Source organism: Amblyomma maculatum, chromosome 8 (assembly GCF_055883805.1).
Source record: "Amblyomma maculatum isolate TAMU_Amacu chromosome 8, ASM5588380v1, whole genome shotgun sequence".
Classification (NCBI taxonomy): Eukaryota; Metazoa; Arthropoda; class Arachnida; order Ixodida; family Ixodidae; genus Amblyomma; species Amblyomma maculatum.
The window spans coordinates 91,670,336-91,695,845 of record NC_139351.1 but is presented as its reverse complement, the minus strand read 5'-3'; the positions used below and the strand labels follow the sequence as shown (position 1 = coordinate 91,695,845).

The 25,510-nt window shown below is 43.7% G+C and overlaps 3 protein-coding genes and 1 pseudogene across 3 annotated transcripts; 2 read left to right on the top strand and 2 right to left on the bottom strand.

The window, feature by feature from the left end:
* The first annotated feature begins 25 nt into the window (after positions 1-25).
* Positions 26-25,510, top strand: LOC146181794 (ribosome biogenesis protein BRX1 homolog). Its single transcript, XM_084576797.1, has 10 exons — positions 26-181; positions 410-521; positions 4,141-4,184; positions 4,557-4,627; positions 4,721-4,770; positions 6,133-6,206; positions 7,560-7,610; positions 21,791-21,926; positions 23,177-23,271; positions 25,267-25,510. The coding sequence occupies exons 1-10, from the start codon at positions 68-70 to the stop codon at positions 25,450-25,452; spliced, it is 933 nt and encodes a 310-aa protein (XP_084432923.1). The 5' UTR covers positions 26-67; the 3' UTR covers positions 25,453-25,510.
* On the top strand, positions 13,720-18,317 carry LOC146181797 (uncharacterized). Its single transcript, XM_084575550.1, has 4 exons — positions 13,720-15,825; positions 16,513-16,773; positions 17,036-17,371; positions 17,807-18,317. Exons 2-4 carry the CDS (start codon positions 16,701-16,703, stop codon positions 18,127-18,129), a joined length of 732 nt encoding a protein of 243 aa, XP_084431676.1. The 5' UTR covers positions 13,720-15,825; positions 16,513-16,700; the 3' UTR covers positions 18,130-18,317.
* LOC146181796 (uncharacterized) lies at positions 18,843-19,972 on the bottom strand (annotated as a pseudogene).
* On the bottom strand, positions 19,988-20,900 carry LOC146181795 (uncharacterized). Its single transcript, XM_084575549.1, has one exon. The coding sequence runs from the start codon at positions 20,836-20,838 to the stop codon at positions 20,167-20,169; it is 672 nt and encodes a 223-aa protein (XP_084431675.1). The 5' UTR covers positions 20,839-20,900; the 3' UTR covers positions 19,988-20,166.

The following is a 25,510-nucleotide window of genomic DNA, read 5'->3' as shown; positions in this document are numbered from 1 at the left end:
TAAAAAGCTTACTTTTGTCATCAAAACCGGGACATGTGTGGTTGTGTAGGTTCGCAGAATCTAAAAAATGGCGAAGCGCAGGAAACGTTCACGTGCGGCTGAGGACTCCGAGGAACCTTCGGAAATACAAGAAAGATTGCCTCCAGTGACGAGAAAATCGGACGATCCACCTGAGAAGAAGGTATGAAATTGTATTTGGCGTAAAATACGTTGGAGGAAGGCATGAATCTTAAGTTTGGGAACTATGGCTGATAGCGACTTGTCACGCGTGTGCTTGAAGTTTGTAAACAGTCGTGTGTTGCAAGAGACATTTTTAAATATTTTGCGTACAGCAAATACATGTAGATAGAGTAATACGCGAGGCGCAGCAGCCTGTCTTTCCTTTCTAATAGATATTGTTATTCAACAGTTCAAATGGATCAACAAGCAGCGTGTCATGATCTTCGCATCGCGTGGAATCACGTTCAGAGACAGGCACCTGATGCTGAACCTCCGCACCTTGCTGCCACATTCCAAGCCAGGTAAGTGCACTGTATGAATAAAGAATTGTCTTCATTATATTGAGCCGAGATTTTACAACTCTGGTTAATACACCTCCACGGATGTAAAGTTTGCAAAAACGGCAGTCGTTCAGAGAAACATGTAGTAACCGGGACACGTGTTGGAATTTACAGCGCACGTTGTTACGGGGCCTCCTGGTGGCTTTTAATAACGATTAGCTATGCTGGAGTTAGCGTACCTACAGGAGAATCTATAGGTGAAACGCTAGATGAGGGTTACTTTAGCCCATTATTTTTAATGAAACATAACAGGCTTAACACTATAGCCTTGTATACATGAACTCGACAGAGTCGGGTCGAGTAAGAAACCAGTTGTTGGGTTCATGTATACGCAGTCGGGTCGAGTAAAATAGGTGGCGGAGCGGGTCGAGTTAACTCGCTTGGCCCACTTGTCATGCCCATTTCCTGTATATTACTGGAAATAAATTTTTTTTTCAATTTTTTCAATATGTATGTAGACGCTGTCGAGTTATGTGGAACTCTAATATCAAAAAGCTTCTGTCGCGGCTGATGGCACCAGCGAATTTGAATGCTTTCTAGCTGTCATGAACGATAAATAATAATCAGAGCTCTCGATAGTAAAAGGCAATTGAATCAAGCAACAACTGCACGAATTTCTACGCTAGGCGCCAGTGGTGTACTTACTTGCCAGAAGCGTGTTCATGTAGACACCAAGCTGGCCGAGTAAGGGTGACCTTGCTGACTCGACCCAGTGCTGTCGAGTCCATGTATACAGGGCTTATGGGGTGGGTTGGTGACAAGTTGGTGACGTCGAAGTTATTAGGCTGTGGCAGGACGTCAAGGGGACGAATTTAGGCGGTAGAGGCTCACGAAGAGCGATGAGATTAAAAAGGCTATTAATTAGCCACAAATTCTTAGGAGAGGCCTGAGTGGTTGTAATAAGCGATGTCAGTAGTGGTGATCTGTAAATGTTGTGTTGGTCCACAAGGCCGAATAAGCAGTGTCCACATTCATTACATTGCGGTGAAAGCCATTTATTTCAAGGAGCAGGGTCTGCTTATAGGAAGCGGTGACAAGGTGCAGGCACGTCCAGTAAACAATTACGCAAATGAGTAACAGTAATCCACTGAGCTGAAATACAGACTAAAACTCATAGTACAGCATAAACTCTCTTCTTTTGAGAAAAAGGACTGGGAAAAATTTATTTGCAACAAGAAACAAACAGGTGCACAGAGGGAAATTTCAAGAGAATAGGGAAACAACCCATCACCTTGCACAATCTGCTCTGCTTTGGTGGTGTAGTGGTTAGTGTGCTTGTCTGCTGTGCCCAAGGGTGCGGGTTTGAATCCCAGCCATGACAGCCACTTTTCGATGGAGGTGACAAGCAAGGTGCCAGTGTCCTGTGCGATGTCGTAAATGTCGAAATTTCCGAAGCCTTCCACTACAGCATCTCTCATAGCCTGAGCTGCTTTAGGACGTCATAAAGCCAAGCCAAGCCATACACAATCCATAAAAGTGCATATAAAAACATATAAAAGTACTTGCTCAACAGTACTGGAAACAAATTACTGAAAATACCTATTCAGAAAAATAATTTCCTGTGTTACTGGAAATTGTCATTAAAAACTATCATTGAACAGTGACATTATGACTCTATGACACCTCTCCCCAGGGGAAAAATGAACTCAAAAGGTACATAACTGGAAGATTAAAGTAACGAAAATTGAAACTTAGAAAGTCTTCTACAGGGATCATGTTTTCGATGGCAGTTTCCATTGCTATAAACATTTACTACTTAAGAATGTGGTTTGTCCATGCAACTTTTCCTGCATAACTTTTCATTATTGTTTCTAGGTGCTGTTTGGCATGAAACATTGCACTTCATGCAACCACATGCAATCACACATTTTGTCGAATGTTATAGGGTCGTATTCATGCTTGAACATTTTACATGAACTATTGGAAACAATAATGATTACATTAAATTTTAAGGGCAATTTATGCAAGCAGTTATCTCTGTTAATGTTTAGATATGGACAAGCTCCGCCCCTTGTGCATCTTCAGTGGATCTGTACACACGCATAGAAATAAATAAGACTATCCACCAAATTGAAACAAACTAAATCTTAAGGTATAGCATATACTCCCACTAACAAAGTAAGAATTCGCCATGAGCCCAAAGGGTTACCTGCCAAACCTTAATGACATTTTAGTGCTGCTGTACGACAGGTATAATGATAATAATAGCCTTTGTTAGGAACTTGCTGACTGATGTATTTTCATAAAAAGCACTTTGTCCTCAATTTGACATCCTTGCTTGTATTTCACGGAGCATTGTCGTACAGCCAACTGGCACCACCTGAGCATGAAAAGAAGCAAACATTTGTGGCGATTTAAGGGAAATCTTCCTTTCAGTGGAATCTCTTTAATTTAAGCTTGCTCGATTCAGATAATTCAAACACTTGATAAGTAGAGTGCATATTTTGGCAGCGTAAAATTAAGGCAGGACTAAAGGAGAAAGACAAGGGACAAACGCTGAACTTCAACTGATAGTTTAATGGACGTAACATCAATATATACAAAAATTTTTCAACGCCATCACTTGAGCGCATGCTCCCAAACCTTCGCCTCTGCATTATCGAACAGATTAGAGCCTCATCACCTATGGCCACGTGTCATTCTCCTCTTTAAAAATTCCAGCTCTTTGGGTGACAGCACAACCGAGCTACTGCTAACACAATTATCACCTTGATTGTGAATCTCAAGGGCCTCAAATATCTCCCTGCTCAACTGCTGCTTGAAGCTGCGCAGCACACGTGTGTCGCTCAATGCAGGGGTGCATGATGGACTGGTAGGGCTAGGGCAACGGCTGCAGTGCAAGGCTCTTCGGTGCTCTCGCAATGCACCGAAGAGCCTTGCACTGCAGCCGTTGCCCTAGCCCTACCAGTCCATCATGCACCCCTGCATTGAGCGACACACGTGTGCTGCGCAGCTTCAAGCAGCAGTTGAGCAGGGAGATATTTGAGGCCCTTGAGATTCACAATCAAGGTGATAATTGTGTTAGCAGTAGCTCGGTTGTGCTGTCACCCAAAGAGCTGGAATTTTTAAAGAGGAGAATGACACGTGGCCATAGGTGATGAGGCTCTAATCTGTTCGATAATGCAGAGGCGAAGGTTTGGGAGCAGCAGTGATGGCGTTGAAAAATTTTTGTATATATTGATGTTACGTCCATTAAACTATCAGTTGAAGTTCAGTGTTTGTCCCGTGTCTTTCTCCTTTAGTCCTGTCTTAATTTTACGCTGCCAAAATATGCACTCTACTTATCAAGACCAACTAGCCCGTCTTTCTACGTTAACTAATCAAACACTTGGTTTATATGAACTGGCGGTTTTCTTCTACAAGCATAATTTAAACATATTTTTGGTCCCCTTCATATTGAATTTGTTATTTCTGTTAGGTTGATTATTACAATGCTGTAGCATCTGTTTGAATAAACTGGAAGTTTGGTTTAATAAGCAAGTTTTGACTAGGGAAATTCTACAGCACCTGAATGATTATGAAGAAAGCGCTGAATGCATTGTTTCATCTGTGTGCATATTTTTCTTTTCAATGCCTACAGAGTCCAAGATGGAAAAGAAGGACCCCCTTGTAGTCATTAATGAGGTGAGCAGCCAGAATGTGAATAGGTCTTGCACAGATCTCATGCAATTATTAGGATACAGCTTTAAAAAAAAAAAAAAGAGCAGTTGGCAACAATAACCCTTGGCCCTCAGGGTGTTACTCTGATAATGAGGTGTAGCAGTAAATGAAATGCAAATCAACATTTTGTTGGTTCATCATACGCAAGAAGTAAGGGGCGTCAAAATTCTTGTGCTTATAATTTTGTCTCCAGATTTGCTTTTCATTTAGATAACATAAAAAAAAAGCTGCGACAGGAGACGGTATCCTTATCGTGGGAAAATAATGCCGTGTTTTATCTATCTTATTACACTTTCTTTTTTTGTTCAAGATTTGACTGTGTCCTCCTCATTTCAGATATGTGAAATGAAAAATTGCAACAAATGCTTGTATTTTGAAAATAAGAAGAGAAAAGATCTCTATTTATGGTGAGTGCCTTCATGATTCCTGAAATTGGTTGGTGTGTTGGCGCCTGAACTCCTTTTTTTTTACCATTGTATTTGTTTCTTTTTTCCGTCCAGGATGTCAAATGTACCAGATGGGCCATCTGTCAAGTTTCTCATAGAGAACGGTATGTCAGGCAGAACCTTGCTGCGTCTGGTTTGTCTGGTTGTATGCGTTGTCAGAACTTCGGAAACAGCACGAACGCTTTGGTAGTCCGATCTGTTTACTAGTTCCTTAGTGGACGCCTGCAGGGACTTTCAAGAAATGTTGAAGAACCATAACATGTCTTGGATTCCATTCCTATTTTGCATAAAAAGCATGCAGCAATAGTGACTTGCGTTGAGCAAAAAAAATTATGCTACAAGCAGTTATAGTATGATCAGCCTAGAAATCAACCAGGCAAACAAAGAAGAAGCAGGTGATGTTCGGTGAAATTGGGGGGGGGGGGGGGGTGTGCTCTTGAGGCATTTATAGAATCAGGTGCTTAAATCAAGATGGAATCGAGGGCTTCATGGAACCAAGCTTGGGAATTTAAGCTGGAGGGTTGGGCTCAGAAATCGCATTTGCTGTAGATACAGAAAAAAGGAAAAATAATCGTTAATGAATTTTTTAAGTGCTGTTTGGGTCTTCTTAAAACGTTCTATGACGACAAATTAAACATGTTTATTCCTAGCGCTGACATCGTGAGGGATCACTAGATGTGCTTGGCTGGTGAGATCGAGTCTTTACCGATCCAGGGTGTAAAAATTTCCATGTGCTGGGGGAGGTTTTGGTGACCCATGATGGTGATGTTGGAAGAGCATGAGGAAGTTCTTCTGCGGAATCCACTGCAACATGTTTTTTCATAGTCCATGGTTTTGCTAATTCATGGAAAAATGATTTAATCAATTGGCAATTTTTTTTTTTTACAACGTTGTGCACAAATTGTTCTTGTTGATACAGTAAAAACCTTGTTACCTTGAAGTCATTGAGACAGTGAAATATATTTGAATTGACCTATTTTTGTTTCACAGAAACGGCGCTAAACAATTGGGACAAAGCGAGAACACCGGATGAGCTCTATTGCTTTGTTTCGGTTGTTTCCAGCAGTTTCTACTAAATGGATTACCAACTCGCCCAAGCTTCTGCTTTAACCTAGTTTCCTGATTATACGATTGCCAAGTTTTGCACTGTAAAAGTCGACTTCCAAACCTGTCGCCCTTGCTGGTCAAAATAGAAAAGCTTAATCTGAAAGGTTGTATTGTACACATCTATGGCCATCTGTTTTTGAAGGGTAAGGGATTGGTTATGTTGTGTGGTTGTGTTCAGAATGAAGTAGGCTACTTTTTAGTTATTTAGCTGAGATGTTAGCTGCTTTGGGAAGTGTCCTGACTTTAATAATGTCTTGGATTGACTTTTACTTTTGCGACTAGATTGCCGCCTTTTTTTCTGAATTCTCGGTTGTTGAGAGCATATGATGAAAAGTGAAATTGTTTTTTTCTTCTTGCAGTTCACACTATGGAGGAGCTGAAAATGACGGGCAACTGTCTCAAAGGATCGCGGCCGCTGTTATCATTCGACAAGGTGAAATTTTGTTTTCGCTGAGTATAGTTAAAGGTACTCAGAAGGGTAAATACTAAGTCCACCTGCTTTAGGAGCTGAGTGTTCTTTAAGACAGCATTTATGCTGTTTTTATAAAAAGAAAAGTTACATTAAGGCAACAGACTTTACATCACCCTTTGGTAATGCTGGTAACTTCGCCTGGTCAGGTCTTAATGCGCCATTTGGCACGTCGCTTTCACATGCGTCACTATTTCGACGCCAAGTTCTGTTGAAATAAGAATGCAGCATGATGAGTGCTATTTAACTACAAGGACACAAAGTTCCAGACGATGTGCGTGCTGTCCAGTCATGTGCGAAGCTTGCATTAGAATTTGCACTTTTTTTTTTAATGGTGAGGCGGCCTCTAGCAAGAAGGGCAGTAAAGTAGGCTTAATCACTAATGCGCTATGGAAGTGTCATCTGTCGATCAGTATATTCAAATAAAGGTCCACATAGTTGAAGAGAAAAACCTGCCGGGGTGGCGCAGTGCTTACGGCGCTCGACTACTGTTCCCAAGGACGCGGGATCGAATCCCGGCCTCGGCGGCCGCTTTTCGATGGAGGCGAAAAGCAAGGTGACCATGTGCTGTGCGATGTCAGTGCACGTTTAAGAACCCTAGGTGGTCTAAATTTTCGGAGTCCTTCACTACGACGTCTCTCATACTGTGAGTTGCTTTGGGACGTTACACCCTACAAACCAACCAACCAAGTTGAAGAAAAAAGCAATTGTCCGTTTTCGGCGATACACTCAGAAATTCGGCTTCTCTCTAGTTTGCTTAAATGACATAAGTCATAAAAATGAGGCAGTGGAAGGATGCCATATGTTACTGGGGTTGTAGGTGGGAGGTAAAATCTGGCTGGATGAGAAGTACGAAAATGCGCACGTGCTGTGTGACGTCAGTGTTCATTGAAAGAGTCAGGTGGTGTAAATTAATGACTCATCTACTAAGGCATGTATAATGTGCATATCACTTCAGAACAATAAATACTACCACAATTCACGTTCTGATTTTAGATGTGTCTGCAAAAAAGTATAACACCAGCTTCCAGTGAATGTTTTTTCATCTTTTGACATGCTTCTTGCCATAGCTGAAAGTGTCTGATTAGATTCAAGAATCGCTATATCTGGCCCCTTTTTCCTGCATCGGTTTCAGAACTCTGGAAATTTTGGAAAAGTTGCTCTTGACATCTTTTTTCCCAAATTTTATCTGTCTAATTCTCCTGAAGGAAATTTTCCTGGATTGAAAATGGAACTGAATTGCCACTGTTATGTTGGCAGCTTCTGCTTGTGCAGGGTATTTTTGTAACATTTTTTTTCCCTCTTATTTTGTTGCAGGCCTTTAATGAATCCCCTTTTTCAAGGTTAATGAAAGAATTGCTGTCTCAGGTGAGGAATTGCCTTTGTTCATTTCTCACTTCCACTTCCTATTTTTGCTGATTTCACTGAATATTTGTGACACTTTGTGTGTGGTGCACATAGTGCTGGCTCACAAATTTTTTCTTAGCCGGGGCCAGTTCCAGCTGGTGTATATTATGGCAGTGCTTCAAGAAGCAGCGTCAGTGCGGGGCTTTTGACATCGACAACTCTAGTTCATTTAGTACCCATGAAATGGACTCACAGCAAGTGGGCTTTAAAAACAAGAAAGGCAAATAGTAAAAATTTCTCATTGTCCTCTAAGGCGTCAATCATGCGAAGAAATATGCATCCAAGCCCATCTATGTTGAACTCGTATGTTTTGAATTATTGGCTGTAATGAGCTCAAATTAGGCCCCTGAAAACCCTGTGTAAAAGTACAGGAGATTCGTGTTGCATAACAAACCCTAATCTTGTCAATAATTCCATATATCAAACTACACACTGCACCCGCATAATTGGCATTGCTTCTAATGGCACTGTACGATCACTTTTCATGCATGGAGGCTGCTCGTCTGTGTGAGCATGGTCACCTGCTGGAAGCGTTAGTGAAGAGAGGAACAAGCTGGGGGCCTTTGGTCACTTATGTACTTTCTGTCACATTGCTGTCTCATGATGAGGCCAATGTACCGAACTAAGGACTATTAACGACTCCCACCTGACATACTTCACATGCATTGCTACCACAGGGGATGTGGAAATCAACCAGCCCCCAATTTTAATGCGATGCGAGTTTTTAATGTAAATGTTAACGTGTAATGTCACTGCAGAAAGTGTGTTGGGTCATTGGGGTAGGTTCAAGAGTTTTTTGCTTCAGGCTTACAAATACGCCTATCGACTGCCGTTATTTGTACAGTAAACTCCCATAAATTCGGCCTTCAAGAGACTAGAGGAAGTGTTGACTTTATCGAACGGGCTTGAAAAAAAAGCTGCCGAAAACCGTTTATGTCACAGCAATTTTATCTAATGAACAGCCTTATGTGTGTTGTCTGCCTTTGAGATGAAACCTTAGTGAGAATGATGGTTTTCCCTGGTTTCATCAGGTGCTTTGCCTTATGCATGCTGTTGGTTACATTCAAGAAGTGCTTCAAAATCATAAGGGCCTCTGCTACCCTTTTCGCAGTGTGATGCAGTGGCAGTGGTGCCTCTTCACAAAACAGCCCAATCATATTTTGAGGATGCTTCACTGCGCAGTCAGGGTGGTGAAGCACCGAGTGAAGCGCGCAGTGCAGTGAAACTGTGTGTGTATGACTAGCTCGCAGTTTCAGTTTGCTGGAATCGTCTTGCTGTTGCACGCAAGGGATATAACATGCACAGGCATTAGAACAGTGTGACAAGATTCCAAAATAAAAATAGAAAAACAGTTACTTGCCAAGCAGTATTTTAAACGACCCTACTGGCCGATGTGCATGCCCGATTGCAGCTGCAGGATGTCTCGAAGTTGAAGTGATCATAAAATGGCTCCCAAGGGCATTATAAACATTTTAAATTTGTAGAACGAATGCTTTTGAGCATTCATCCAAAGCATAACTTCTTTCAAGCGAAGCCAGTGATTTATTATTAATTTTAAAATATTTTTTTTTTTCGTAAGTCTATTAATTCATGCGTTGTGGTGAGATTTGAAACTATTCTCATTAAGATCATTCGTCACAACTGTGGAGAGCGACAGGCAACTAGAAGTTGCCATTCATTGCATCCACGATGGCCACGATGTCGCAGACACACTTCCAGTAGCTGCGAAAGTTGTCCGCTTGTGTGGTATGGAAATCCCTGAGCTTGGAGACTTTGGTTCGCATTGTTAACTGAGAAATTTGTGGCGTCTGGGAACTGAAGGTGCGCATCGGCACCCGAATGCGAAAAGCGCATGAGCTGGCTCGATTCAACATCGTACACTTCTACTTTAGATCATGTTACGAGAGCAACATGTAAAATAGGCAGCGTCAACGTTCGAGGCACTGACCGGCGGCACAGCAGAGTGTGTACTAGTTCCGTCCTGTCTTTGCAGTATCGATCTTTTGTGTGGCGTGTTGGTAATTAAATGGAACGCACTTAAAAGAGAGGCCTGTCCTCAGCTGCATAATGAAAGTCCACACGTTTGCAGTGGTTGTGTGCAGCATTAGATGCCGCGAGGTCACCGCAGAGGTGCCACCTGTGCCTCTGAACTGCATGCTGCAGAGTTGATCGCGCACCTGTGACATGTGCACATACAGCAGGCGTGGTGACAAATTGATGGCCTTGTCTCCGTGGATAGGCAGACTAGTACTTAGTTTCAGTTTTGCTTTTATGAGTTTCGTGCTAGCCTGTGGCGACGGTGGCTGTCAGGCAGTCATTAGCAGCACTGTGCGTTCTCTACCCTTCCATCCGCGTGATTGCAATCAAACCCGAATATATTGAACTCGAAGGGGATCGCGAAATAGTTTGATTAATTTGACACACACAAATCGGCTTGAGACGCCACTTGTGATCGTAAAAAATGATACTGCATTCGTCGCGTAGTCAACCCATTCACATAATGAACCCACTCTCCACTTTTGCCCCCAAGAATTAAAAAGAAAAGTAAAGTGTTAAGTCCGGTTCACATGCAAGTGATTGAGCGAACTCAGCGACGAGCGGCAGCGACAGCAAAAAATTTCCTACTTGTTGGAACTGCATCGCTCTCGCTGCAGCAGAAATTGCGAGTGCTTTTGCTTGCATGTGAAACAGCCTTTAGTTGGTGGCGCGTCTCTCAGTTTCGGCCGTCGCATCCATAGCTAATTTATTGGCAGCGCGCCAAGATGTTGCGCAGCAATAACATCATGGCGTGTTTGTCTTTTGACTATACTTTTGATAGCTCCTGCGGTGGCGGGTAGTGAACTTGGCAGAGTGCCCGTGATAGCTTGATTGCACAAGCCTGGTTTGATTTATTACACGACGCTTGGGCGGGCGTAGTCCACTGCCACAAAATCATTGGCAAGCATGATAGCTGCAAATGCTGTTTGAAGCTAACAATGCTAAAAGCCGGTATTATGATCGCAGCTGACCACATGTTTTATTTGATTCTCAGATGCAAAGATGGATGACTCTCGCAAAAAATTCTGCCGCTTCTTAACGTCCGCAGTCGCCATAGCTTACGCTACGCTGTATCATGGCCGGTCTCGAGGGAGAGGGCGCGCGCTCTTTCTTACGGCGTTCTCAATCGCCGCGTGAACAATGGGAATTTTTCTCCTTGAGTCACGCTCTCCGCCGCCGCAAGGGACGCGACCTGCTCACCGTTCACTCCGCATCTGCTTCAGTGGCGGCGGGTAGCTTTTGCCTGATTTCGCGCTGTCGCCCGCGGGTTTCGTGGTGAGTGCAGCCCCTAAATGAAAGATTACAGAAGGTAGATGCTGCAGCGGCATCCTGTCAACGTGCTACACACGTGAATGGAGTCTTTATATTAAAAAAACACTGTCACTCAGCAAACGTTCGACAAGCATATGACATGTATTGCGGCATGGTATCTACTTTTGTTCATTTTAATCTGAATTTTTTCCCAAGCCTGTACAAGAAGATGAATAAAAAAAAAATGAATGAGCAGTGATCACATCGAAGCTTCTTCAAGGCAAACATAACAGCGACAATAGCAAAACCGTCTTTCAGCACTAGATGAGAAACCATTGATGTAGCACCGAAGATGAAAATAATTTTATAAAAATGTAATGTAAGTTGCACAATGCTTACATGACATAAAACGCTTTTAAGTTTTGTTATCAATTTTGCTATAATTTATAGACCAGCAAATGTTTTATGTTGTATTATAAACATTATTTTAATTTTGCAAATAAACGTTGGTTTAATGAAATGTTTGCATGATATCATAACTATTTCATGAAAAAAAAAAGAACAGGAAATCTATTTCAAGCACTAATTCCTAGCAATATTTTCTTTCTTTTTCTAGTATGTTTTTGAACTAATAATTCCTTGTAACTATCTGTGCAGTAATGCCTGCCTTAGAGAGCAATCGCTGTCCCATTGTTTTGGTAGAATGCTTTGCTTATTACACATTCGGCACTGTTACTCAAGGGACACTCCTCAATAATGGATATAAAAACTTTTCTCTGTGCTATTTATTCAGAGGTGACTATAGGAGTTGTATGTCGCGCTGTATTGCGTAGCTGTGTACCGTCACCAATGGTACGTAGGCTACATGCTCGTGCAGGGTTGTTTTATCATTTTCAAGAACGCTAGTATAATGCTGCACATATATTAGATATATGTTGTTAAAATATTTATAGAAAGGTTATGCTAACGTTTATTTATAGCTCTATTAGGCGTTAAAAAAAAAGAACAGGAACACCGAAATAACATTTGACCAAAACTGAAATTGAACACTACTGTAATATTTTGAGCGATAGCTGGGCCGAAATGGAGGAGAACAAAAAAATTAATTACAGTAGTGCCTCATTAATATGGACAGTTTTGTTCTCGGGTTGTCCTTAAAACGAGTTGTCCGTAATAACGAATCGCGAATAAATTTTTTTCAAATATTATGCCATGATAGGATCTGCTTCTGCGCATAGTGGGGCAGATCCTATCATGGCATAATATTGAGGCTCTCTTCGGAAAACTAAGGCAAATGTGCGGAGGGAACGACATGCTAGATGCGAGAGCCGTAACAGCGGCACTTGACCACATTGTCAAGATGGAAGTTTCATCTGGGAGCCAAATCAAGGCATCTAGTGTCGACACCGACGAAATCATTTCAGCTCTGCCGCAATCAGTAACTGAGGAATTGAAAGAAGTGATGGTATCTCCTGTCATCCCATTACCCACTGTCACGTATTCTGGTTTAGCTTACGTCGCTGGATACATTGTGAAGTTAATCTGTGACTTCGGGTGTGACGCTTGTGCTATCCTTCTTGAAACCAGTGAAAGAAGCAGCCCCATGTACACTATTCTGCGAGGACAAGATTCTAGCGGACTACATTATCCAAAAGCAGAGTTTGTAGCCCTCTTGGACAAGGTTGTGTCTTTTTTTTGAAAAAGCTGTCGTGCACCTACCACACACAAATGTCCTTGAAGTCCTTCAAATCTTAATCCAGCCAGAACTTGAGAACTCACCTTTGCTGAGTTGCCCGGAAGGCATTGACAATAGCCATGCTATAAGGTCCGCTTCTTTAATATGTGAGAAATTTCTCAGAATCCTTCTTGTCAATTATGCTAAGAAAGTGACAGACAGGAACGAAAGGCCAGCTCCTTATGTGCACAAACCGTCCAGAAAGATTTTGAGACTTTAATTTTCTAGCTGCATGTACTGTTTTGATGAATGAGTGCAATGTGTTAACTTTGAAGGACATTTTTTTTTTATTTGCTTGCCGCTCTTTTCAATTATGCATATCTGTTTGTGCCCATTTCCTTGATTAAATGTTTTTTATCACTGTATTAAACTGACTACGACTGTCTACGTGTGCGTCAGTCGCGAGACTACGTATACATCTGCTGTCTTTCAACCTACTGATTTTTTTTAAACGAAGCTAGAACAGCCCACTTCACTAGACAACTGAAATTTTAACTGTATGCGTAAATTTTTGTTCCTTACTCTGAATCTGAGACGTGCTATGAATTTTCGTCAGGGCCTCTTTTGCTCTAAACGAAAACGGCAGCGGTTGACAGAATATCCACCGAACAGTTTGCCATGCACTAGCGTCAGGTCGCGCTCTACATGCTTACAGCTTTCAAAGGCACAGTGCATAAAATGGTACATATAGTTTTGTGAAAAATTTAGGGGCAAAAAGTGTTGATGTAAGTGCACCCGAAACTTCATTCGACCGTGCGCGACAGCACTGACGAAGGAGCGCGCGCACGCGCATTATTGACTATTTTATTGCTCATACACGATAAATCAGACGCTAATTACGGCTTCTTCCTATAAGCCATATGGGGTGAAATATCAGGACCTGCCGGTGCAACCGATGCGGGCGGAGCGAAGAGCGAACGCGCGTTTCCCTTGCGCGTGAACGGCTGTAGCGGAGGAGCAGCAGTGGGGCGGTGGAAACAGACCCCATTGGAGAGGCCGTAAGAGAAGAGAGAAACGCGCTCTCCCTCGAGACCGGCCGTGGCTGTATGTTCAGCATGACAAGAATGGACGATTCTTGCCCCCCCCCCCCTCCTCGAAAAAAAAAATGAAAACATCTGCTGCTTCTTAACGTCCTCAACAGCTATAGCTTACGCACGTCGGGTGCCGTGCGTAGAGGGTTCATAAATCATACTGGAGAAAGTGTCCGATGTTCTATCTGCCACGGGCTGAGCTGGTTTGCCCGCACATGTGTAGTGCGTGCTGCTGCGAATGAAGACCGGAAAAGAGAGAGGAAGAAGAGAAAAAGCTCGGCAGAAGAATGGGCACACCCTTGCACTTCGCTCTACCGCATTTTTCCCATCTCCCAAACGCCACGGCTGCATTGGCTGCGTCTGCTCTGTACCGGCCGTTGCCAACCAGTTCCCTCTTGTTCCTTCACACACATGGCTTGCAAATGTCACGTGCTGGTGTGTCACAGCAAATGATCACCACAGATGCTCGTGCCGGGTGCGGCGCTGCCATAGACCAGCCGTTGCCAAACTGTTCCCTCTCATTCTTCCGCGCATGGCTTGAAAACATCACGTGGCAAATTCCTCCATAGTTGTGTTGCAGCCTTACTATGGGACAATAATTTAATGCTGGGCTGGCATTCTATATATCCACGTAGAAGTCCACCTACCTTCAGAAGCAACTTCTGCCCGTGAAAAGGTGCGCTTTGGTTCTGCAGGGTCCTTGAGTCGGAGATTAAATGGATTGAATGCAGTGCCTGCAACGTATACCATGGGGCAGGTGTGTTCATGAATGCCCAGTGTACACATCTGCTTGATTCAGGTGACACCGGCGCTGTTCCTGCCTTTGTCGCAAAGTAAGATTTGGCCAGCCAGTAAAAAGTTTGAGGCTGATGATTTTGTTCTCCGGTTGTCGCGAAGTTCAACAGAGTTTTGTATACATACAATACACATTCCCCCAAGTAAACGGAGCACTCTGTTCTGTTCTAATTGCAATCATACCTTTGCAGCCAGACATAATGAAGCTTTATTTGTCCTCGAGAAAGCGCACTAACCTCTACTAGTAAGCAAGCTGCGTATACCACGGCTGCCAGTTTGAAATAGGCAACCCTCGAAAAATGGTAAAAGGCAATGGCGTGCTCCATTTAGTTTTATGTGCACCTGTATATGGTCAACTTCCTGTGCGTATTTCGAGTGTAATTACTATGTTCAAAGCATCAACCACTTAGTGTGGTTTGAAGAAAGGCCTGTCAGTCTCCAAAATACTCGCTCAAGACCTCCTTTCCATGCTGCTTCTTAATCTTGTGCCTATAGCGAGCTTAATAGCAATTATGGCATCTATCTCTTTTTTTTTTTTTTTTTTTTTTTTTTCAAACTCGAAGGATGTTTGTCAACAGTGTAGGTAGTATAGTGCAGTGCACCACGTCCCTGTCATAGGCATTCAGTGGGTTTGGAAGTTTAGGATTCATTATGAAAGCAGCACAAAAAAATAATCGCATGACACCACAACACAGGCACTAGGTCCAATGATGTCATAACAGGCCCAAACAGCACAATGGCTTCTGATGGTATCCAGGAGGTGTTGCTAGAGAAGTTACAAAGACGGGACATGCGATTTCTTGTACATTAGGCCGGTCTTCCTCTTTGCTACTTCCTCATTAGAGAGTTTTAGAATTGGGGCCCCAAACGGCTTGGGGCCCCAAGAGAATTGCCTGCTGGAAGTGCGCATGCGCAGAACCCAAGCCAGTCTTGGGCTCTTGCATCCGCACAAACCCAAGACTCAAAAATCGAAAACTAGCGTGGGCCCCCAAGCTGCCTTGGGTCACCCTCGCGAGTGATGAGAAATCGCGAGATAGCCAGGAGAGCCGTACGAGCTGCAGCCATCCAAAGCCGTTATGTCTAAGGCGGGAAACATGACTTCTCCGAGAGCTACGTACACGCGCTCCCACTACGCAACAGAAGATGACATCTATTTGTAGCGAGAAGTGCTCGGAACGAACCCTTTTCAGGACGTTAAGCTGTGGCCACAAGTTGTGAAAAATCTCGCAGAGGCTATGAAGAAAAGCTTTTCGCTGCGATCAATACGCAACCGCTGCGAGTTGCTGATGGCACAGTTCCTGCACAAGGATACGGCCAATCTGAAAAAGTAAGTACATATTTACCGCACAACTTCTTCCGCTTGCAGTAGGCACAGGTTAGCTGTGTCCTTTGCTTATGCTTATTGTACTGTTTATTTGCTTTCGATGTGCTGCATCCGTAATCTTGCCAGGGGAATGCAGCCGCTTCTCCTGCCGCGTGTAGTTGTATACTCGCGGTGAGGGAACTTTATGTGCTAGCGCCTGCCTTTAAGCAGCTGTAATCATGGCTCTGTGGGCAATAAACGAGCGAGTGTCAAGCGTTCTTTATTTGGAAGGTTACAAACCAAGTCATATATCAGTTTTTGCCAGTGGAACAAATGAAAACTGCCCGTGAGACGAATCCAAAACTGTAGTTGCCGCTCGCCCGCGTATGCCCGGGTGCATGAGCAATAGTGTACGCGCTGGTGTAAACAAATCTAATAGTGAAACACAAGGCCAACGGCGTGAGAACAATATACCTTGCATCCCCGCAGGGTACTAGTTCATGCTGGGAAAGAAAGTTGAAAAATTGAACCGTTTTTGAAACATACAGATGATGCCGTAAATCACGGCATCGCCCATTTGGGACTTGTTCGCGGCACCGTATATTACGTAATTAACTTCCAAGGTGCTAACGCAGTAGTGAAACACCAAGTCTAAATAAAGTATGCGACGAAGAGAAAACCTAGGAAGCTGACTGTTATCTCTTGTTGCAGGTTGGGAACCGAGGAACAGTATGCAGAAAAGGAGCAGCTTCTCTCAGAAATTTTAGCTATTGCAAGAGAATTTGGGTTTATAATCAGAGGAGCCACCTTGAAAAAGGTATTTGCGCGAACACCTGACATCCAACCATCGACATCCAACCAGCGATACCAACTGACCGCAGAGCTGCAAATTTGGAACGATGGGCTGCAGCTGTAACAAGGGATCAGCCGCAGCAGATCATTACGCTCAACTGGAAAATGCAGGAGAATATGGTACTGCATGTTTTTGCAATCAAATAATGAAGGTGGAACAAGAAATTTGATACTGTATTATTCTTGTGTACATTCGCATACTCTGGCGTTTTGTAAAGCAGCAGCATGTATCCTGCAAATTATCAGTTTGCATATTACAGGTGTTTGTTTAGCTAATGTGTCCAGTACGACTTATCAAAACTGATTCATAGGTTATGAAGTTATGACTACATGAATAATAAACCAATCCCAAATGCTATTCATACCTTTGCTTCCTTTGCAGACATGGAAGATAGTCAGCCTACAGAAGCATCACAACTTCTAAACAACATCTACAGTGACAATTATGTAGATGTGTCACCACCGAGTACACAAAGTGCCATCTATGCCAACCCAAGCAGCCCACAAAGAGACACCACCTCTCCAGTGCCCCAAGACAGCCAGCCGCAACCTCCAACCTTGAGCCTCCGAAGTGGCACTCGGTCACCTGGACCACAGTCCTACCATCGTGACGCAAGCAGTTTGGCGCAAGGAGGAAGAAGGAGTACGATTCCACCATACAATGCCCAGCCCAGCAATCGTACGCACGCCACAAGCAGCACCCAGCAAAGGAAAAGAGGCAGGTGACCTGCACATTTATCCTCGGTGTGGAACATTCTGCACTGAATATCTGTGCTGCCTTAGGCAAATCAGTGTTAACATTTTTCCCTCACAATTTATTACCTCACAAGGCACCTTTATGAGGTTGTTCAAAATAATTTCCTGCTGCAGCAAGGGCTTACAAAAGTCACTTTGGCATGTGTCCACAATTTACCCATAAAAATTCTAAAAAGGAGTCTATGAGTGCACTTATAACCCTGAGTTCCACTTTTCGGACTTCTCACTGGATGTTGCACTGCACAATAATGTGCAGGCAAATTTTTAATGTCTAAGGGTGAACATTGAAGCGAACTTGATTACTAACACATCCTAGGTTAACACATCCTAGGGCATCTAATACTTTTTACAAGTTATTCGAAGAGTCGTAAGTAATAGTTTTGTGCTTTCTTTACAGCTACCAATCCTTCTGAAGCCAACCTAGCATTTTTTGAGCAAAGGCTGCAGTTCGAACAGTCCGCTAGGGATAGAGATGCGGCACTAGAAAAGCAACGCCTGGATCTCGAAGGAAAGAAACTTGCTCTTGAGCAGCAGAAACTACAGCAACACATTGCTGAATGGAAAGCCCAAGTAGAAGACCGTGCAGACGAAAGGAGGCTTCGGAGAGAAGAACTTGATGCAGCACGCATGGAGCGTGAAGCGGAGAGGAATATGTTTATGGCGCAACAAAACGCGCTGCTTGGTGTTTTGAAGGATGTGTTGGCTAAGAAAGGCAACTAAACATTTTTTGTTATTCACAGAACAGACGTGTGTTTGTGAACATTGCAATTTGGAAAGCATTTTGCTCCAACATCATAATCGCGTATTGGTCACACCACAATTTAGAATTGTATAGTCCAAATGAGCCAAAGTCTCTTTATTTATTTAATTTTATTTTATGTATTGATACAGCAATCCCAGGAAGGGATTTTCACAGGGTGGGCATATGGATAGAAGCACGAATCAAATATTTACAAAAAAAAGGCAGAAAAAACAAAGGCCACAAATGATCAGTAAACGAAATGGATCAGCGTTGCAGACAAAAAAAAAATGATGGCAGTGCAACATAGGAGTAGACAGGACAGTACAGTAAAGTTTATGGCATATCTTAATTATTCAAAAACATATAATTAATTATTGACCGAGAACAATAACACAAAATGTAAGGGGCAAGTTGATAGGTGTCCATAGAGCAAGTGTGACAGATACTGCACCTTTCCCTTCCTGTGAACCAATTATTGTTATTATAAAGTTGATAACAATAAGAAATTAGCAACTGTATGGGCAGCAGGGAATGAATACATCAGAAAATAGATGTTAATGGTCATTGAGGCTTGTGGTGATTTCTGCCATAATTGATCGTTAGCTAGCCGGTCTACTTTCCTTAAATAGGACAAATAAACTATACTCATACCAGCTTCTGTCTCAGCTGTTACACAACACAAGGTATCCTTTCAGAGAAGGTGAAAGAACATTGCCACTTGGTTGCCGTAAAGGCAAGTGTGGCAATTTGTTAGAATCGTCGCTACTTTGTACATTTGAGGCACATTTTGGAGAAAGATTTTCTGATTTTTTTTGTAGTCCAAGAAGGCAAACAGACATTGTCTTGCCGAATCCCCATTCCACTGACTGCCTTACAGTGCTCATGGCAGTATTGAATTCTTGCTGCTGTTCGTTGAGACGTGCACCAGCATATGGCCGCATGAGCAGAGGGCGGAAGGGCAGGATCACCATATATAGTGAATGTATTTCCCTGCACCAACTCGAGAAGCTTCTCATACAACCCACTTTCCCGAAGTAGTCCTGCAAAAGAGAACCAATTAAGAGTGCATATATTTAGCCACAGAATGATGCACCTTGCCGTTTCAAAGCGAAGTTTAGTTTTAAGAGCAGTGCATTTCTTGGTGATGTTCTTGCTGGGGCAGCGCCTTAATGTGACACTTGAAGTATTCGGCTCGCTGCGAACTGAGGCGTACCCCATTTACTCTTGTTCAGTGCTCCTTCATACCGTGTAAACCATCTTCCTCTTGTTCTAGTTGAAGTATTTGTTATTTAAGAAGTCGCATGTCGAAAACAATTACGCAGAAACTTTCTTAGCAGAAACTACACTCCACACACATGTTTAATTACCTTTTTGAGCGATCAGATCATAACTGTGGCAGCATGCGGCTTTTGACGGCAGGAATGAGGGGCCTTTGATTTACCTGCATCATGCCTGTAATATTGGCTGTCAAGGTCGCAGACGATGCCGTTGGCACACATAACGACCTGATATTTGACAACGTGCTCTCGTTTGTGTCCAGAGAAGTACATTCGCTGGTGGTACGTTGGTCGGCAGATGGGTCGGGCGGTTCCGTCCACGAATCCCCAGCAGTTCGTCAAAGGCGCACCTCGATCATGTACAGCCTGCATTTCAAAATGTAGGATATTGTTGCAGTAGTATTCATTGCAATATCGCGCTACGAAGATTTCAACAACTATGGCCAGGGGCGAGTCACACTTGCTAGTACTAGAAAATGCATAAGAGGAAAGTATGCGCATCATATGTGCCTTTTCTTTCTTACATGGCGTATGTGTCAGAGGAAACGAGGTAAAACGCGTTCTGTACACTTCCGTTTTGATGGCACCCTGTCTTTTATAGCTTTTCTACCAACGTCGGTAAAGCTTTTATAGAAAATGAAAAAAGCCTAAGGTTACAAACATTGTTTACAGAAATCCTGCGAAGGCAACAGTCGCTTACATAATTGCAATAACGTACGTATCTTTCATTTGTACATACTATGATCTTCTTTCATTTGTACAAGCCATCGTCATCGCCCCGCGTCGCGGGCTCCGGCATGCGCCTGGGTTCGCCATCGGATTAAACGCTAGACACGGCCTACTTTGCCTTGCCACCACGACCTTGCAGTCTCGACCGGGCCTTCTTTCACAATATTTTAACTTTAAACAGTACGTACCTGGGAAAATAGCGATGTTCGTGAGGTTCAGCCAACGATGATTTGTCATCGACAGGAGATTACCAAAGGTCATCTCAATGTGGCCGAAGACAGAGGCGACTATGCTGGACGTCACGGAGATATGTCGTCCGAAAACGTCTTCTAAGTCGCACCACCTATTAGGATATGCAAGCCGCGGGAGGCCAATCAGGAGAGCTTCTTTGCCGGATACTTGCACTCCCTGAATGCTCTCAATTGTATCGGGAATTAAAAGAGCAGATGACAATTCATCAATGTTTTCTTTCTCGAAACGAAACATTCTCCAAAAGACGTCGTCTTCAGTGCTTCCGACGTCGAGCCATCCTTTGCGAGACGTATACTGCCGCCGGCCATGTCGTCGGTGAATCACTTCTGGCAACGGCAGAAATAGTTCTTCAATGTCAGCCCAACTCAAATCAGCGTACAGCAAATGATTGCAGAGCAAACTTGCTGTCCTTTGACTGATTTTTGCCATTTGACACAGGTGAACTTGCAGTTTTGAGGTGAATCACCATAAGAACACCATTTAAGAGCACTTGGCCAGCTCGGCTGACTTAGCTGTGATTGGCATTGCTTGACTTGAAATAGTTTACTTAATTCGTAGTACTAACAAAACCGTCACGTTTATAAGATTTTGATGCTCGCTCTTCTTGCTCAAAAATGCATTCTGTTCGTTTTCACTTGCAACAAAGACTTTTCTTTTTTGTTGCTTTCAAGCACCTTTTTATTTTCCCCACTGCAGCCTAACGAGCGCTCGACCCAATGCTGTCTGCGTTTGACGCAATTCTCAAACTCTGCTGCTCCTCTAAACCCAAAAGCAACGACACAATGCGGCTTGGGGCCCATATTCTTGGGTCCCCAATGCTAAAAGTCTCTATTGTGTGTCACTCCTATCGTAGCAGCAACCTCTTGAACTTGTCTTTATACCTTCTCTATCAAACCTCCACTATGGCATCTCTCAGCCTGAGTCGCTTTGAGACGTGAACCTCATAAAACCAAAGCCATCTTGCTGTTCGAGCCTGTTATGCCATAGTTGGGCTCTTGGCACCCGGGTTGTGTTGTCACGTCATTGTTTTTGTGCTGTTTTCGTCGCCAACCTTCAGTGTAATGACTAGCCCACCAAAATGCCCTTTTGGATTGCCAGTTTAACTCCATGTACTACACTAGACACAAACTAGAAGGCACTGTGCAAGGTTTGCCCCCCTCTGCCATGCCTAGGGGCCAGCAGTAATTACCAAGTTCTCCAAACAGTTGAAATGGCAGACTGATGTAGCCATGATCGCCATGTCGTAGCACATCTTAGTCACCTGCATATAGGTCCTCCATGCATATCACGTAGCACGAATAGAGTCCGTACTGCCCTAGTCATGCTTGGTATATTGCTACTTACAGTTGTTCCTGCAATGGGCTTCTCTCTCTCTTTCCAGGTATTTGGTACGCCAAGGTACCATCCCAAGAGCCAACCGTTTGTAGACCATGTGTTCACTTTCTCACTGTTGGACCACCGGATATGGTTCCGCAACTACCAAATCGTGGAGGAGAGTGGGGCACTTGTTGAGATTGGTGAGTGCGCTTGTGGATATAGTTCTCTGTACCACTGCTTTGATGATGAGGATGAAGTAACTGAGAAAGTCGGAATCGAGTAGAATTCATTTGGCAAATACTACTCTCAGGTTGTGAATAGCAGCTCACCTGGAGGAAGGTATATAGTCGTATCTTGCCAGTGTATTATAATCTCATTGATGTGTTTTCAGTTTGAAGGCTGAAAATTTAAAGCATTAAAAATGTTTCATAAAGTTATGCAATTTTTCTTCCTGTTAATATGATATCTGGCAAATATGTTCAAAATTTTGCCAATCCTGGGTGTGTGATGCATTTATAGGCGGCACTGCATGTCTCCCTGGTTTCCATCCACTTAATTCCTCCATTGCACCAAAAATATGTTGAGAAATAGTTGCGAAATAGCACGCTACGGTAAGGAGAACAATAAGGCATTAACAATAAGAACAATAAGAGAAACAGGAAGAAGCAGAATGGCTTTGGAAGCAACCGAGCTAGTGCGTCATGTCAAAAAGAAGAAATGGGCACGGAAAGGGCACATAATACTAACAAGATAGCTAGTGACCAGTTTGGGTGGCACAGTGGTCCCTGAAGAAGGCATGAACGCAGCAGGAGTGGCTGTGAGTCGGGTGGGCAGCCGAGGTGTTGAAGTTTGCTGGGTTAGGGTAGCCAGAGCTTGCATGGAAGCAAGTACGAAGAACTGAATTGTCTTTAAATTAAGTCCTGTACATTATAAGCAGCCTGAGAGTATTAATAGGGTTAACGGGATGTGCACTGTTGGTGGCAAAATGTTTGCAGAATGTGATTATGCAGAAAAACTTATTTTCACGCCTTTACTCAAGCCGGTCACTTGAAATTCTTTCGGACATGCAGGCACTTAAAATGCGGGGAGAGGATTGCAACAGAAAGTGCTTGTGTTTTCGTCGTCATTTTTGTGGTCTCCTTTTTCTGCTATCTTCCGAAGATGTAGGGACTTGCATGCTCCGTTGCTAGTTTCGGGCGCCAGGCGACTGGATTGCCCTCGCAAAGCAGCTAAGACACAACTTCACTTCTTTTGCTTTGTGGCACACTTCTCGAGCGCTTGATGAAAACCTAATAGGTCTGTACATTATTGGTCTTAGTCAGTGGTTGCCAAACAGCAATGGGAAAGTAGTCATGCTGTTTGTACTAGAAGCTTACATTGCTAGCTTTCAGCACCAACCGTTATCCGAAATCTAATATATAATATTATTGCTGTCTTTTTTTCTCCTCAGGCCCCCGGTTTGTGTTGAACCCAATAAAGGTCTTTGAGGGAAGCTTTGGAGGAGCGGTGATCTATAGCAATCCAGACTATGTGACTCCAAGTGCGGTAGGTGTGACATGTTGTGCATCACTTGCAGGGTCAGCTAGGCTGCTTATACTTTCAGACTCGTTAACATTTGTTCCCTGTGCAGCCTCATAGCAAGCTTGCGCCTGTGTTGGGGGACATTGTCTTCATAGGATGCATTCGAGGCAAGCCAAAGGGTGTGGACCGCTGTGCAGAATTGTAAATTATCGGTGTGACTACCAAACTATATCAGGGAGAGAGCAGAGCGGGTCAGGGAACAAGCAAGGAGCGTAGTGGCAAAGAGGCAGTGCAGGCAAATGAGATTTAGGAAGTTTGGAAGGCTATGGTGCCTGTGGTGTGTGCACTAGAGAATTGTTGACATGTGGCAGAAGCCTTTACTCTGCAGTTGGAGCTTACCATAACGACAAGAGGGGTGATTATCCTGGTGAGGCAGTTCTTGTGCGAATGTACCATTGTAATTTGTCGGTGAACTTGCATTCTTCACCTTTGGTCAAGGTCTGGAAATGCACGTGCGTTTGGGTGACACTTGTTTTTGTGTTTGATTCCTAAGGCATCACCTGTACGTTACAGAGTGGTATGGGCCTTTCATGCAGTAAGGAAGCTACTTTGCTGTTGTGTGTACCTCCGAGTTGAGGGGAGAGGGAGGACATTCTTTTATTGCCAATATCTTTGGTGTTAAAAATTCTTTTTTGTGGAGATGAGTAATGGAGTTGTGTTTGTTATTTATTGTCTTGTTTTAGTAAGGAGCTTTTTATGGCCCTTTTAATCTCTGCGTTTAAGGGTTGGTCACAGCAGCGATAATGACTTCCTTTCGCAGCTCCCCTGGCAGATCCTCATTTGCGTCCATTCCCATTGGTTAGACTTGTATCTATGCCTCTGTTATTAGCATACTTATTAGCAAATGGTCATAGTTACTTCATTATGTGAAAGGCTATCCAGCATAGATATAAGACAACACGTTAACCTAGCTGTATGATTGTGCCTGCATGGACAGCGTTTCCAAGTCAGGAACCATGGGGTGTCCTGGAAGGCTGGATTCTAATCTCAAGCTCGAGGGCGTACCACCTGCCAGCTTGATCATGTAATGTGGTCTAGTGGTGTTACAGAACCAAATGACCAATCAGTGTATGGCCACGCCACCTGCACAACAGCGCCTTTAACACGATAGAGTTAAAGACGCTGCCTTTGTACGAGTTTATACATTAATTTGGGTTTGCCCCGCTAAATCACCCATCATTTCCACACTGCGGTGGCTTAGTGGTTAGGGCGCCTGACTACTGAACCCTAGGATGCGGAACCGAATCCCGGCTGCAGCGGCTGCTTTTCGATGGAGGCTAAAAGCAAGGCAGCCTTTGTGATGTTAGTACACATTAAAGAACCCCAGGCAGTCAAAATTTCTGAAGCCCTCCACTATGATGTCTCTCATACATAGCCAGAGTTGCTTTGGAACGTTAAACCCCACAAATGAAACCAAACCAAGGCAAGCGGGAACAATATTTTAGTAGTCCACTTCCTGTGGTATGTCACCAAAATGACTGCTGCTCTTCTCGTTGCATCTGCAGTACAGGCACAGCTTGAAGGCTAGCAAATGGAGGGCATATGGAGAGATAGCAGGAGAGGGCTTGGTTTGATTAGAAAGGGGCTCACCTGGATGCATTGAGGAGGCATTGGTTCAGAGTGTGAACACGCGATCAGGCGCCACTCTCTTCAAAGCGCCATTGCGTCTGACACAGCGATATATCAAAGCTAAGTGGCGCAGGCTCAGAGACCTGAATGTGGTGCTTTGCATGGCCGGTCACTTTGCTTCAATGCATGATTGGATCGAATGCAATAGGCTAACACTTAGTCACGTGTTTACATTAAGATTGGAAAACCCTGCACTGCTTTTAGCGTACAATAGATGCTTCTCTTTGAGTAGACAGACCTGTTGTTGACACATACGCAAAAATGAATGTGCTAAACGGGGCAGCACATAGTTTCGAGGTTTCGTTCTGATGGTTGCTCCTCTTTTTGCAGTATCGGCGCTCCCTGAAGGCAGCCGCGGCCGGGAAGTACTTGGAGCGGAAGGAAGCGAAGGCCAACCTAAAGCATCGCATTGCCGAGGGCCCCGCGCCATCCAACCCACTGGACGACATCTTTCAGACAGTTCCTCCGGAGAAGGCCAAGGGAAGGGACAAGTTACTGTTTCGACGGAAAAAGTAGAAGCTCGTGCCATTACATGTCACTTTTCACCCACACACACGCAGCTCTTGCCTATTTA

Bases quoted from the DNA above. Each gene is read 5' to 3' on its own strand.
- LOC146181794 (XM_084576797.1), top strand. From the start codon at position 68: ATGGCGAAGCGCAGGAAACGTTCACGTGCGGCTGAGGACTCCGAGGAA. The intron at 522-4,140 runs GTAAGTGCACTG...CAATGCCTACAG, and splicing joins GCTGCCACATTCCAAGCCAG to AGTCCAAGATGGAAAAGAAG. The intron at 6,207-7,559 runs GTGAAATTTTGT...ATTTTGTTGCAG, and splicing joins CGCTGTTATCATTCGACAAG to GCCTTTAATGAATCCCCTTT.
- LOC146181797 (XM_084575550.1), top strand. From the start codon at position 16,701: ATGGGCTGCAGCTGTAACAAGGGATCAGCCGCAGCAGATCATTACGCT. The intron at 16,774-17,035 runs GTACTGCATGTT...CTTCCTTTGCAG, and splicing joins GGAAAATGCAGGAGAATATG to ACATGGAAGATAGTCAGCCT. The intron at 17,372-17,806 runs GCAGGTGACCTG...CTTTCTTTACAG, and splicing joins CACCCAGCAAAGGAAAAGAG to CTACCAATCCTTCTGAAGCC.
- LOC146181795 (XM_084575549.1), bottom strand. From the start codon at position 20,838: ATGGCAAAAATCAGTCAAAGGACAGCAAGTTTGCTCTGCAATCATTTG.